The sequence below is a fragment of the Felis catus genome, chromosome C1 (assembly GCF_018350175.1).
Source record: "Felis catus isolate Fca126 chromosome C1, F.catus_Fca126_mat1.0, whole genome shotgun sequence".
Lineage (NCBI taxonomy): Eukaryota > Metazoa > Chordata > Mammalia > Carnivora > Felidae > Felis > Felis catus.
Genome location: NC_058375.1, coordinates 154,249,390 through 154,265,470, shown reverse-complemented (window position 1 = coordinate 154,265,470; position 16,081 = coordinate 154,249,390). Strand labels below are relative to the sequence as shown.

The 16,081-nt window shown below is 36.1% G+C and overlaps 1 protein-coding gene across 4 annotated transcripts in view; it reads left to right on the top strand.

The window, feature by feature from the left end:
- SCN3A (sodium voltage-gated channel alpha subunit 3) overlaps positions 1-16,081 on the top strand; it is a 114,705-nt gene that overhangs the window by 23,387 nt on the left and 75,237 nt on the right. For all 4 annotated transcript variants that reach the window (XM_019838191.3, XM_019838194.3, XM_019838192.3 and 1 more), the window contains exons 3-5: positions 7,206-7,519; positions 13,030-13,148; positions 15,743-15,832. In XM_019838191.3, coding sequence (XP_019693750.1) covers positions 7,256-7,519; positions 13,030-13,148; positions 15,743-15,832 — 473 coding nt within the window. In that variant the 5' untranslated portion in view covers positions 7,206-7,255. The remainder of the gene's footprint in view (positions 1-7,205; positions 7,520-13,029; positions 13,149-15,742; positions 15,833-16,081) is intronic.

Here is a 16,081-nt window from a genome sequence, read left to right as displayed (position 1 = left end):
TATTATCATGCCCTACAAACCCTTTCCGCTTTTCTGTTGGGTTAATGACAACTTGTGGTTTAAACCAATCTGGGATTGAGCTTAACCTCATAACACTTCTTCAATCCTCATATCAAAACATCATAAAATCTCATTGATTTCCTCTCTCCTAATTTTGCATTAAATACAGTCCTCTGGCCATGGTTTGTTTTCTCTCTAGCTTTTTGATGGTCTACTATCTTCCAAGCATGGTGTTCACCCTCTAGGGGCTTTTTCTCATTTAATGTCGCATTAACTCTATGAAATATGTGCTATTATTGCTATCATTATCTTTATTATGCAGACAGGGAAGCTGAAGATTATAAAGGATAAAACAAATTGCCCAAGGTCAAACTGCTAAAAAGTCACAGAGCCAGGGCTTGAATACAGTTCTGACTGTAGGCCCTTAAATAGTACAGCTGTAGTCATATTCTCTTGACCTCTTCTTTAGATTCCTGGTCCCCAACTGTTTCCTTCTAGGGCAGTTCTCAAAGGGTGGTTTGCAGACAACTGGGGGTTCCCCAGTCCCTTTCAGGGGGGCAGTGAGGTCCAACTATGTTCCGAACAGTAATACCAAGATGACCTTTGCCTTTTTCACTGATAGCGCAAAAGTCACGGAGTGAAAGTGCTAATGTCTTAGCAGGAAGCAACGCAGCAGCATCAAACTGTAGGACAAGTTTTGACATTTTCACTCCCACACACTTTCAGTAAGCAAAAACTACCAGTTCACATAAGAACAACTTTGATGAAGCAGGAAATATTATTAATTGTATTAAATCTTGACCTAAGGGACATGTGTTTTTAGTATTCTGTATGATGAAACTGGAAAAAATACATAGAGCATTTCTGCTGCATATTGAAGTGCCATGGTTGTCTCAAGGAAAAGCATTTGTGTGACTGTGTGAATCAGAAGCTGAATAAACCACTTTTTTCTTTTTTTCATGGAGCACCATTTTCACTTGAAAGAAGAAGTGACAAACTATGGTTATTCAGACTCAGATATTTAGCAGATATTTTCTAAAAAATGAACAAAGGAAAAGGCTGTCACTTCAGGAAAAGCAAATGACAGCATATGTTGTCAGTGTTAAAACTGGAGCTTTCAAGTGGAAATTGGAATTGTGGAAAACTTTTACCTGCCACTGCGAACTAGACAGCCTCCCAATACATTATGACTTTTCTCATGAGATCAATGGTGACATTAACGAACGTGACTTTTGAACGTTATTTAATGAAATTTGCCAAATTTTGGGAAATCTGCCTACCAGTGTGCCAATATTTTCCAAATGATCCATACATGGTACAGAATCCATCCAAAAGGCAAGATCAGTAAATAATTCCTGATACAGTTTCAGATTTCACATTGAAACTAATTCAAGCAATTATTATTTGTAGAGTTTTGGTGTGTATCAAAGAATATACAAAACAGCCTGAAAAAAACAATTAAAAAACTCATTTTTCCAGCTACATATATATTTATTATGAGGATTTTCTTCATCTACTTCAATCAAAACAACATATCTCAACAGACTGAACCTAGAAGCAGATAGGAGAATCTGGTTGTATTCCAGACAGTAAAGAGATTTGCCCAAATTTAAAATAAATTCCTGGGGCACCTTGGTGGCTCAGTCGGTTAAGTGTCCGACTTCAGCTCAGGTCATGATCTCATGTTTTGTGGGTTCAAGCCCCATGTTGGACTCTGTGCTGACAGCTCAGAGCCTGGAGCCTGCTTCAGATTCTGTATCTCCTTCTTTCTCTGAATCTCTCTCTCTCTCTCTCAAAAATAAAAATAGACATTAAAAAAATTTTTTAATAAAATAAAAAAATAAATTCCTTTTTCTCACACCATTTTTTTTTCATCTGGGATAGCATAGTTATTTTTATTAAAAATGTGTTTTGTATGTAAACACACAAGGGCTTGTCATTATTAAGTTAATAAAAGTTTTTAAATCTTAATTTTTAATATGATAAATATGAATAGATAAGCCCTCCATAAACAAAAGCTCTTTGATATCATCAGTAATTTTTTTTAATGTTTATTTATTTTTCACAGAGAAAGAGACAGAATGCTAGTGGGGGAGGGGCAGGGAGAGAGGGAGACACAGAATCTGAAGTAGGCTCCAGGCTCCGAGCTATCAGCATAGAGCCCAACGCGGGGCTCAAACTCATCAACCCCAAGATCATGACCTGAGCTGACGTCAGATGCTCAGCCGACTGAGCCACCCAGGTGCCCTGATATCATCAATAATTTTAGGAGTCTAAAAGGGAGCGCCTGCATGGCTCAGTTGGTTAAGCCTCTGACTCTTGATTTTGGCTCAGGTTATCATCTCTTGGTTTGTGAGTTTGAGCCCCTCATCGGGCCGTAAACTTGACAGTGTGGAGCCTCCTTGGGATTCTCTCTCTGTTTCTCTCTCTCTCTTCCTCTCTCTCTTTTCCTCCCCACTTGTGCTCTGTCTCTCTCTCAAAATAAATAAATAAACCTAAAAAAAAAAAAAAAGGATCCTGAAATCAAAATGTTTGAAAACCATTGTTCTAGGATCACCCCCACCTGTCTGTCCTTTATCCTGCCACTATCTTTCTAATCTTCAAATCAATCCCATCACTCCCCATCCATGGTTTACCTCAGCATGCTGTACAAGACCTTTTGTGATTTATATCCTGCCAGCGTTTCAGCCTTGCTCTAACCACTTTATTTTGAGCAGGTTGGTCTCTATGAACTTCTTAGTTCTTAGTAATGAACTTCTTCTTAGTAATGAACTTCTTAGTTCTTCCAAAGCTCTCCCTGCTTTTTCTTATTTCTGGGCCCATGCACATACTATCTCTACTAATTTGTCTTCCTACCAACTTTCCTCCAACTACCACCACCGTGCCAGTTGGTCAAATCACAATTAGTCTATAAAACTTTCTCAGGAAAACTTCTCTGAACCATAAACCTCCTCGCCCTTGCCTGGGCAGAATAAATTGCTCCCATTTATGGAGCTCAGACAATAACCAGTCATATATGTACAATGGTATTATAATTATTTGTGTAAACATCTCTCACACTGGACTGTCAGCTTTTTTTATGTTTATTTATTTTTGAGACAGAGAAACAGAGCATGAGTGGGGGAAGGGCAGACAGAGAGGGAGACACAGAATCTGAAGCAGGCTCCAGGCTCTGAGCTGTCAGCACAGAGCCCAATGCAGGGCTCGAACTCACCAAGGCGAGATCATGATCTGAGCTGAAGTCAGATGCTCAACCGACTGAGCCACCCAGGCTCCCCTGGACTGTCAGCTTCTTAAGAGTAAGAACCATGGGTGCCTAGTCCAAACATAGTGTTGACACATAGTAGTCTCTCAATAAATATTTCTTGCATAAATGATCCTAATCCTTCCAGGCTATAAATTCTGTGGTCCATCCCTAGAATAGGATTTTGGAAACTACAGTATTTTTATTGATTAACAGAGATGCATTTGGTTTACTCACACACATTCACACACACACTTTGGTTTTTAGTCAAAGAGATCATCTCCTCAGATCTTTTTTTTTTTTTAATCTTTTTTGTCCTTGCAAGGACAGTTCTAGAGAAAATTTGGCATATTAAATTTGATATATTTTAATAAATTATAATGCACATATATTCATTAATAATATATATCCCACACCAAGGCATCAGTAGGGATTAATTTTTAAAAGTCTGCTCTAATGGAAATGTGAAATTATGTAAGAGGTCTATATAATTGGCTCACAAAGAACAAGAGGGAAGAGGAAAAAAACTTAAAATCGAACTGCTTTAGAACTATGAGAGGTTTCTAAACAGCAAAGCTGCAGGAGAAGCCATGAGAAGGAATCTCCCCTCGCTATGATTTTTAATGTCTCAACCTATCCAAATATTGGGCAAACCCTACTCAAGGAAAAGCCTTGAGTCTGGAACTGATCTATGTTCCTAGGATTTAGAAACAATAGTGTGGCAGTTTCAAAGAGACTTTGTTACTTTCTTTTGGCCAAGACTCACATTCGTTGTGCTAGTCCTTGCCAACAGGAAGGTAAAGAATGATTTGTTTAAATATGTGGTTACGATTTTGTGATGGTAACCTGTTCCACGTCATCTCAGAGAAATCAAAGTAATCTGTACAGATTATTGAAATATTTCCACATTAGATATTTAAAAAAAATTTAATGTTACTTATTTTTGAGACAGAGAGAGAGCATGAACGGGGAAGGTCAAAGAGAGAGGGAGGCACAAAATCTGAAACAGGCTCCAGGCTCCGAGCTGTCAGCAAAGAGTCCTATGCGGGCTCGAACTCACGGACAGTCAGATCATGACCTGAGCTGAAGTCAGAAGCTCAACCGACTGAGCCACCCAGGCACCCCTCCACATTAGATATTTTTAACCTAATTTCATTTTAAAACCTAGGAACCAGGAAATTTCAATTAAATGAGTATAAGTGGTTATTCCTTTGTGGCAAAGTGTTGCCACATATATGGTAAAGTGTTTCAATGACAGTGAGGTTGAGGAAAGTTAAATGTCATAAACAAATGGTTAGGCTCAGCACAGACCCAGAACTCAGGATTCTGACTGCTGCATGCTTTTCATTCCATTGTTAATAAAGAAACGAAAATTAGTTTAACTAAACTCTCATATACAATAGTAAACTTTCTTCTTCCTTAATAAGCAGCCATGCTTCTTAGAAATGTCTTAAGATATCTTTGTCATGCTGTTTCATTTTCATTTAGCACTTGGTAAAAATCTTATCCATTTAGTTCATGAAAGGTGATGAGAGATAGATGGATTACACATCTCTGGGTATTTAAGGCTTGCAGTTAATGCACAAACTCCTTCCACATTCAAAAGTATTAAGGTGATTATTCTATAACAGCTTAGCACTGGACTGGCCATGTGTAGGTCAAAATGAACATAAAACGGCAAAAAACTTTAGTTCTACTTTGTGCCATGTGTCGTGAAGTTAGAAGGCACAAAATAAACAGGTGATTAATTTTTGACTAAAATAGAATAACTATTCTCAAAATTTCTAATTCATATGCTACTCGATGGCAAACAAAACAAAACAAAAAATCCCAGTCCCACCACAAACCAGAAATTCTTTTTCAGAACTAGTAGGGAAAATGGCACAGGTTTTGACATCTGATATTTTTTTTTAACTTACTTAGAATATACCTTCATAGTAGCAGAAAATATAACAATGTCATATTATAAATACTAGTTAAATGAAAGGACACAGCTATTGGGGTGCCTGAGTGTCCAACTTCGGCTCAGGCCATGATCTCACGGTCTGTGGGTTCAAGCCTTGCATTGTGCTCTGTGCTAATAGCTCAGAGCCTGGAGCCTCCTTCGGATTCTGTCTCTCTCTCTCTCTCTCTCTCTCTCTCTCTCTCTCTCTCAAAAATAAATAAATATTAAAAAAAAAGAAAAAGCTATTAAAAATACTTAACTCATTAGAACAGAACAGGGCACTAGGAATTCAGATATAAACCCCCAAAAACCATATGTAATAATCTATAGTCATTTTTAATCTATATCATTTTTCTTATGTTACTATAAGATCTAGAGTTTCTTATTGTCTGTAAGCTCAGTATATACATGCCACAAACAGCTAAGAATTAGAAGGCCACTTAGGGATAAACGACTATGGAGACTAGAGTAAATGCAGGGGCAGAAATGGGGTAGGTGGTTGGGCTAGAAAAAATGTCAGACGACTCTGATGATTACCCCAATGCCATGGTTGTAGATTGTTTTATAAGATGACTCATGTGCTCATTGAAATTTGTTTATTGTTTCTATTTTCTAGGTTTTTTAAATGTGATTTTTGACATGATGCAAAATAAAATAGCTATTAACTTATGTTTCAAAATATATGTAGCTGATTTCTAGTATTTTTGACCATTCTGTCACACTTCTAGCAGAATTTTTTTTTACCTTCCCTGGAAAATTGATTAGGGTCACTCCACATGTCTGCTTTCTTCTCCTTTCTAATCCTAGCCAGTTGCATGGCATGTGAATATGGCCCTGTACTTCCTGGTCCACTCTTGGAGCTCTGTGGTCAGTTGTGGTTCCACCAAATCAGGACCTCACTTAAGGGAAGTGCCTGAAAGTGTGAGGATGCTTGAAACCACAACAGAGGACACAGCTACAAGGAATGAAAGATAATTAGATTATGATGGTTGACACCAACACAGCGCTGACTAATTCCAGAACAGTCTAGACACTTAATGTAAATTAATTCATTTACTCGTTACCATAATCTGGGAGGTCATTTCTCATAGCTTCCCCATTTTATAAGTGGAGACTGAAGAACTGAGGGCTTACATTTTGCAAAGTCATGTGGCTCATAAAGAGAGTCATGAGCTCTCAAAAGAGCCAGGGTTAAGAACAGAGAGAGTCTAGCTCCATAGTCCATGCTTCCAAGTACTACATCAAATGGAAGATTCAGAAAGAATACGAAAAGTGTCTGGGAATAATTGAATAACAGCAGACTAGAAAATGAAATATATTCCGCCTTGCCTCAGAAGATGCTTCAGAAGGATCCAAGGTGAAAGTTGAGAGAGAAGTTTTGATTTCTCTGTCGCTGCTGATGGTCAAACTTTGGAGAACCCATGGTCAATGATAATGATGCTGATAACCAGAACAGTGGTTGGATTAGGCAAAACTTCTTTTCCTATCCTGAGATTTTGTAAGTCAGGCATATACTACCGTGTTTCTTTATTTGGGATCAGCATGGTGTGATAAAAGGAGCAGGGAAAGAAATGATGGGTCCTTAAGTAGTTTTACTGACAAGCATCAATGACATTATTCTCTTCACCAAATGTATACTATATTTTGGCTCAAAAGTCTCTGACCCGACTTTGACAGACCTATATACTTGGCTTATTGAAACTCAGATTGGATAATGATGCGTCCACGTTAAAATTTGTCGTGCAGCACTAAAAGCACTATTAATGTTTATACTTTTAAAAAGCTACTAGAAGAATCCTCAAAGGGACACTGGAAAATGTTTATGCTGAAGCAACATGCAGAAAAGAGCAACATGCGTATTGAAGAAGAAAAGAGCTTTTCACCAAAAATAATGGTCATTTATTAATATATTACAAAAAAGTTACTGGAAGAAACATTAAATGACATCTTGGTTGATTTTCTCAATCCGTCTCATTCACTGGCTTTCCTCTCATGCATTTTTTTTTTTTTTTGCAGGCAATTCTTATGCAAGAAGCTAAACGTAATTAAATGTGCAGGATGAAAAGATGGCACAGGCACTGCTGGTACCCCCGGGGCCTGAAAGCTTCCGCCTTTTTACTAGAGAATCTCTTGCTGCTATCGAAAAACGTGCTGCAGAAGAGAAAGCCCAAAAGCCCAAGAGAGAACAAGACAATGATGACGAGAACAAACCAAAGCCAAACAGTGACTTGGAAGCTGGAAAGAACCTTCCGTTTATTTATGGAGACATCCCTCCAGAGATGGTGTCAGAGCCTCTGGAGGACCTGGACCCGTACTATATCAGTAAGAAGGTGAGTGTTGATTTTATTGATTTTAAAGTTAAGTGATATTTCCAAAGTTAAGTCTTCAATTAAACACTTAACTTTAATATACTTTTTCCTGGCTCATACACATACTGCATCAGAAGTTTTCTACCTTTAGAGATTTTATATTTTTTATTTCCACTTACTTTTAGGCACCGTATAAGCAGAAAAATATTTACAAGAAATGAAGTCAAGATTTGGCTACAGTGAAGAGATATGAGAGGCGAATGATTTCTACAATTTCGCAGTAACTGAGATAGTCAGAATTAAAACTGATGCCAACAAAGCAAAATATCTGTTATTACTGACATGCTTAAGCACATGGTAAAGAACAGAAGAACAGCCATGCCAAAGAAGAGTTGTGGGCATACGTACTCTTATTTTTTGGTTTTTAATTAGCTTGAGGTTTCCTCACAATAGATTTGTATTCTAGAGGGTATTTTTAAAAATTTTTTTACACTTATTTATTTTTGAGTGACAGAGAGAGACAGAGCACATGTGGGGGAGGGGCAGAGAGAGAATGAGGCACAGAATCCGAAGCAGGCTCCAGGCTCTGAGCTGTCAGAGCAGAGCCCGATGCGGGGCTTGAACTCACAAATGGTGAGACCATGACCTGAGCTGAAGCTGGACGCTTAACCGACTGAGCCACACAAGCACCCCCAGAGGGTAATATTTTTATTTAGCATCCTCCTGTAGGAAGAGAATACATTGACAAGCACAGTCATAATTACTTATTGTTAAAACATCAGTCCATGAAAAAAATGTCAAAAAACAGAAGACAAAAACAAAATACTCGTTTTCTCTATCTACATATGATTTAAATCAAGTTATGACTATGCCTTCCTAAAGCTATAATAACCACAAAATTCTGTCAGAATTAACTAGTTTTTGAAGATAACCAGCTTTGCAGAGTTTATAGTAAATATTTTTTAATAGATTATAGATTCTGCATGATGTAATTGGGTATTTTGGCATTTTATAACCACAATTTATATTTCACATTCATAAGAATAAAAACAGGTATGTGTAGAAAATAAAGATAAATAGATATCACCATGAATTGATGGTTTGTGGATTAAAAAAGGTTTTAAACACCTTTATTAATTAGAGCCAGTCCTTTTAAAAGGAATGGCTAAGGAAATTGCATTCTCTAAGCAGTACACGATTTAAACAGAGAAGATCAGTGATGTTAAAGAGGCTGGCAGTTAACCATCCAATCGTGGAGCTAGCCCTATTGCTCTAAAGAAGGGTTTCTCAAACTTGCATGTTTATACACATTATCTGAGGATCCTGCTAAGATATAGATTCTGACTCCACAGGTCGGAGAGGAGGCTAGAGATCTACATCTCTAATAAGTCCTCGAGTGAGATTCTTGCTGCTAATGCATGGGCCACACTTTGAGTAGCAAGTTTTAAAATGTTTTCTATAAATCATCAAACAAATTTAAATAGCTAAGCATGGCCCGTCTTTTCCCTTTGAAATTAGTCTCATGAAAGGTGGCATTCAATATAGATTCATATGTTTTTAAAAGTAATTTATTCCAGAACTTTACTGCAGAAGCACTAAAGAAAAATTTGAAATTTAGTTACTGTATTATTATACACAATGATAAGTGAGGCATCCCCCAAGAAACTATAATAAAATTATCCTTAAAATTACTGATTCAAAGTATATATTTGAAAAGATATCTTCAAGAGACGGGGGAATGCTTACTCTGACATGGTTAAAAGTATTTGCTACTTAAAGAAAGGAAGTGTTCTTAAGGAAGGAAATTGGTAAGATTAAAGGATAGGGAAAATAACAGAGACAAACACTGGCATTTTTCAAGGGAGACAGATCTGAAAGCATTTTCCTCCTGAAATCAAGTCCATTTCATTGCAGAGGGGCTACACTGGGCTACTGAACAGAGGAGGCATTAAACATTCTGCATTTGATTAACTTGACTTAAGTTGACTCAGCAAAGAACCTTCTTACTAGAATTTGTCTTCCCATAGATCTGCTTGAAAGGAGAGAGTATGCTGGTTATGCCATTACAATTATTTCAGACCACGTGACAGAAATAAATCTTGTTGTAAATAAATAGATTTGCATTCTGATTTTGTATGTCATGCTCTTAAGCTTGGTTAATGTGAGTCTGCTGCCAAGAAACAGAATTGTTCTCTGTGTGCTAACAAAGTCAGTTCTTACTGCCTCCCTGTCTGAGAACCAGATTTGGACCTTGATTTATTCATGGTGGCCATGACCCATCTCAGGAGACATCTATTTACTCTTTACTGTGGGTGTACTGCTTTTCTTTATGAAGTATCTAGAAAAACGAAGACTTAGGTGATGCTATTGAAAAAGATGATAGTTTGTGATTGTTAGGATAAAAGCAGCTAATGTAAAAAGCTAATGGAGAAGTTCTGGAATTTAAGAATATGGTATGAAGTTTATGTTAATTATATGAATAATGCAGGTGAAAGGCATTTTAAAATCATAAAGCATTATGTAACAGTTTGTTGCGATTAATTAATGATATATTTTGCATGCCTAATTTAATCAGATAATCAGATGAGCCACATCACAATGCATTTTAATGGTATTTAAGTTGGCCAGGTAATAACTGAAGAATAGTGACAGTGATAATAATGATAGCTAATAATGTGCTCAGACAAAATAGGTGTGGATTTCAGGCACTGTTTGGGTGTTTAGGTGGCAGAATTCATTTATTATTCAAGAACCAACAAGGCAGGTACCATTGGCCTCATTTTACACATGGGTTAAGTGTTAGTGTTAAGCGTTACACACGGGTTAACCCCAGAGAGGTCACGTAACTTTGCCCAAGTTATACTCCATAAGAGGTCGATTCTGGGATTGAACCCAGCAGTCAGAGCTCTTAAGTACTAAGCAAAGCTATATATGGCATTTATTGATAAAAGGAAAGATAATGTTAAAAACTGTTTGTATAACTTTTTGAATTCTCTGACGGAAGTGGTCCTACTTAGAGATGGAAAGCTTCCTCTTGCCTCAAGCAGTAAAAATTTTAGTGAACCTATATGATGCATATTTGTCTCTGAAAAAGCAAGTAGCATTCCAGAGTGAACAGTAACCGGTTTGACGCGCTTTCAGCTATTACCTTCATCATCTTAGTGGCAATATGCAGTAATTGTTTTTTAGCCACATCATTATTTATCATGATGTGGAGACCAGATTCTGGAGTTGACACTATTTACTCCTCTTCCAATTATCTGCCACTGAAATAATTTTCAGTTTAGCTACATCTCTCAATAACATCAGAGCCCCAAATTTCAAACGTCTTCCTTGTAATTATTTCACTATATAGGATAGTAGTATTTTATTCCTCATTTCTCAGAACTCAGGTTTTATACCAGGTGTTGTTCCCCCAGAAATAAACTGAAATTGTGTCCTTAAGGCCTGCTGTGTTCCAGAACCTGTAAATTCACTGAAGATGCCCTTGGCATGTCATTTTTAATCCCGTTAGTACCACAGAGGCTAATCTTTCAGGGGAGCGGAGGATTCCATGTTTAAAGGGCCAGTTCATTCCTGTCACTCTGTTTTTGGAGATTTTCAAAATAAATTCCCCTCCTAATGTTACAAGTGTTAACTGTTTTTCCATGGCAATTGTTTCACAAAAGCATAAGTAAATGCACTTTAAATTATGGTGAACTTTACATGTCATTGAATGTCTAAATAGATCTAGATTGTTTGAAATGTAAATAACCTAATCCTGTAAAATCAAGAAAATCCTTTAATGCATTTGTGCTTGAAGGGCAGTTTTCTCAATGTCCACTGTCCTGTGTGGATGATCTCAGTGCTAGAAAGAAGTTTCCTTGTCCTTCTTATACAATTGTTCAAATTTATAGATTGCAGTTCATGGAAAATGGTTGGTTAGGTAATGCTTGACTCCATGGTCTTGAATACAAAAGGGCAATGTACACAGAAATTGTTTTCTTTGCCTTTAATACTCACAATATAAATATTTCTCTCTACCTATTCAAACACTACCGTGTTGTCAGTGAACATGATTGTATGGGATACAGCTCTTAAAGAGTAAAAACATGTTATTAAGCAAATGGATATATAGATGTCTTAAAGGTAAATGGCATCTTAAAGGTAAGCCTGCATTTAATTAAAACAAGTATTTATGTACAAACCACACTATTAAATACTGTGGAAAAAAATGGAGAAAAAGTAGATTACAGGCTTTTTATGCTCAATAGTTTATAACAACTTCTAACCTAGTCCTCAGTGGAATGAACCCTACATGTAAACTGCTACTTGACTATAATTACAAGCAACATGCCAATGTGTGCAAATTAATACACTAAGACTTACTGGTAAAGGGAAACAATTAGGGAGCGATCAGAAGGCAGTGATTTATCTGGAAAGACATGATGAAGGAGGTGACTTTGATAGCTGAGGACATTTTCTGAGGGTAGGGCTTTTCAACCCTGGCTGCATATTAGAATTGCCTGAGGAAACTTAAAAAAATCCCATGTCTATGCCCATCCTTTAGAAATTCTGATTCATTTGGTTTTGAGTAGAACTCAAATATTGGCAATTTTAAAATCACCTACGGAGATTCTAATATGCAGACAGGACTAAGAACCTTTGAAATAATAGTGGGTGGGACCTCACTGACAGGCTTGTTACGGACCCCAAATGGGGGGAGTTTGTATTAGATGACCTCACAGGTACCTCCTTCCTCTAGGATTTTATGACACTCATTTCCAGAATCAGAAGGAGAAGCTGACAGGCTGTGAGCAGGATTGACAAGTGGACTGATTTGGTTGGAGCAGAGATGCCTTGGTGGTAAAAAGTAAATGATCTTAGAGAGATGTGGTAGGTAATCACTGGGTAGCATAGCTTAAATGCTAAGTTGATGATTATAGGTTTCAAGTCATAGGATTTTAGCTATGGAATGCCCTTTGGAATGATGTCTTTAAGCCTAATTCTCTATGCAGCTGTCCCTTCTCAGTATTACCAGCAGATCTATAGAATCAGCAAAACCAGGTTATTCAGCCTGTTTAAACATCTTAAAATAGGACAACTACCACAGGGAAAATACAAAGGCTTCATAAGCTTTAGAGTTCAAGACTTGAAATAATTAAAATAAAAGATTATTTTAGTAGCAATATGTACAGAATAATCTGAAAAGTTAACCAAAGCTGGAGACAGATGGTAAGCTTTAAATAAAGTTGGAATCTGTAAAGTTACAACTTGATAAAAAAAAAAATTCTGTGTAGGATCATTAGTTTGTATCAGAAAGTTGAAACCTTAGAGACAAATTAGGTAATAGTAAATCATATGTTTACTTGTAGCTGTATATTAATTTAAGGGAGAAACATCTAATGTGTTTATAGTTATGATATACCAACTTGTTTAAACAAACAGGTTTGAACAAACAAATCAGGTAAAAAGTTCTTCATGTGTGTAAACTCTCCAAATAAACCACATGTCTAATCTAGTGACTTTTTTTTTCATATTTTCTTTTTCAGACTTTTATAGTATTGAATAAAGGGAAGGCAATTTTCCGATTCAGTGCCACCTCTGCCTTGTATATTTTAACTCCGCTAAACCCTGTTAGGAAAATTGCTATTAAGATTTTGGTACATTCATATCCTTTTCATGTGACTGAATACCTACGGTTGATTTTAAAGAAAATGTCATTCATATGTATATGAATATATTTTATATATTTATATTTTATATATATTCCTTTATATGTTATATGTATATAATTATTTTGAGATTAATGGTGACATTGTTATTTAACCTGTTCTCATTGATTTTCTGCTATTTATAAAAAGATTAGCATAGAACTACTACTATGATTCTAGAAGTAAAAAAATGAATGATGATAATAAATGTGTAAATGAAACGCACTGTGTAGAAGGAATAACAGCAAAGCTACTTCACACTTTTATTAACCTCAATTAGACCATACATAACCACTACTAAAGAAACATTATCTGTATTACCAATGTTCGAACTTTTATGCCCTAATTGGTTCTATATCTTCAGCACCTGGGTCTGTCCATCCTCCTTCACTAAATATTTATTCAACTACTATGTGCCTATATATCTGATAGTATATATTTAAATATCACTGAATTTAAGACTACTTACAATGATAGTCAAAAAGTACACAAAAAAGGACAGAATAGCTGTGGACTTCAAAAGTATTCTCAAATAGGTAATGATAAAATAGGTATTCAGAGGCTGTGTTCAAGAATGGGCATTGATTTTTATTTAAATTCCAGTTAGTTAACATACAGTGTAATTTTAGTATCAGGTGTACAATTTAGTGATTCAATGCTTCCATACAACACCTGGTGCTCATCACAAGTGCACTCCTTAATCTCCACCACCTGTTTAACCCATTCCCCTACCCACCTCCTCTCTGGTAACCAATAGTTTTTCTCTGTAGGTTAAGAGTCTGTTTCTTGGTTTTAGTCTCTTTTAGTCTCTTTTAGCCCCATGATAGTTTGTTTTGTTTCTTAAATTCCACACATGAGTGGAATTATATGGTAGTCTTTCTCTGGCTGACTTATTTCACTTAGCATAATATTCTCTAGTTCCATCCACATCATTGCAAATAGCAAGATTTCATTCTTTTTTATGGCTGAGAAATATTCCATTATGTGTGTGTATATGTATATGTACATGTACATGTACATGTGTATGTCTGTGTATATATACACACCACACTTCTATATCCATTCATCAGTTGATGAACATTTGTGCTCTTTCCACAATTTGGCCATTGTAGATAATGCTGCTATAAACACTGGGGTGTATGTATCCCTTCCCATTATATTTTTTGTGTCCTTTGAGTAAATACCTAGCAATGCAATTGCTGGATTATAGGGTAGTTCTACTCTTACTCTAGGAGAGTTCTTTTGCAGAACCTCCATACTGTTTTCCAGAGTGGCTGTACCACTTTGCATTCTTACCAACAGTGTAAGAGGGTTCCCCTTTCTCCACATCCTTGCCAACACCTGTGGCTTCTTGTATTGTTAATTTTAGCCATTCTGACGGTGTGAGGTGATATCTCATTGGAGTTTTGATTTGTATTTCCCTGATGATGAGTGATGTTGAGAGTCTTTTCAAGTGTCTGTTAGCCATCTGGATGTCTTCTTTGGAAAAAATGTCTATTCTTGTCTTCTGCCCATTTTTTTAATTGGATTATTTGTTTTTTGAGTGTTGAGTTTAATAATTTCATTATAGATTTTGGATACTAACCCTTTATCCAATGTGTCATTTGCAAATATAATCTATTCCATAGGTTGCCTTTTAGTTTTGTTGATTATTTCCTTCACCATGCAGAAGTATTTCATTTTGATCAAGTACCAATAGTTTAGTTTTGCTTTTGTTTGCCTTGCCTCACGAGGCATATCTTGCAAGACACTGCTCCAGCGGATGTCAAAGAGATTACTGCCTATGTTTTCCTCTAGGATTTTAATGGTTTCCTGTCTCACATTTAGCTCTTTAATCAAGAATGGGCATTTTATATAGACATTCAAAATGGCCTTCTAAAAACTAAAAGAGAGACAAAAGACTGATTAACCTAGAGACAGGACAGACAGGACTGATAATTTTTTGAGGTTCGTTTGAATTATTTTCATTCTATGGATTCAAATTATTCATTCATTATGAATAAATGATGAATAAATGAATTAAGAGTACCTAATTACAGTAGAATGCTCAATCAGTGTCATTGTTGAATATACTGGGCTATACATTCCTAGGGTTTTTATATTGTACCCATTAACATTTTGTCAGTTAGTGGTGACTTTAAATTATATCCAAAGTACAATCTGAAGTATAACTTCAGATATAATCAAACTCAGACTTTTTATACTTTTATACTGTGAACTTAGTAAAGAACAGTCATTTCCCATTGCAGTTCTATTTCACATAATTGCTTGGGATGTAAAATTTCCATTGCTTCAAATACATTTCTCTATTAAATTCAGTTTTGTGAGAAAAATGAAAAGGAGTAGACTCAGGATGTATGACAGGCTTTACAATTTCTTACTTCTTATTTTATTTTAATACTTTATTACTATTATTTTTGCCATTGCTTTAAAACAAATAAGTAAGACTAATTTCACAGGTAACTTTGTTGATGATTTTTTTTTTTGTTATTTGATCGTTCGTAAATGGCCATGATAATATACTAGCATTTATTCCTTAACTATAATCTACTTTATTCAGCATGCTTATCATGTGCACTATTTTGACCAACTGTGTATTTATGACCTTGAGTAACCCTCCAGACTGGACGAAGAATGTAGAGTAAGTAGGAATGACTTCTTGGAATGAGAAATGCACAATCAAATTCTCTCACAGTCTCCTTATGATTATGGTCTGACTTAAGTTTTCCACTTTTTGGAGTCAGGCTAAAAGCTTCTAAGAAAAAGTTATTTCCATAACATGAAAGAAGATAAGGGAAGTTCTTTAGGGGAGTTTTTCTTCTATAAGGTAAGTATTTTTTCCCAACAAATTCATGACGGTACCTGTTTAAGAAAGGTTATAAATAGTACA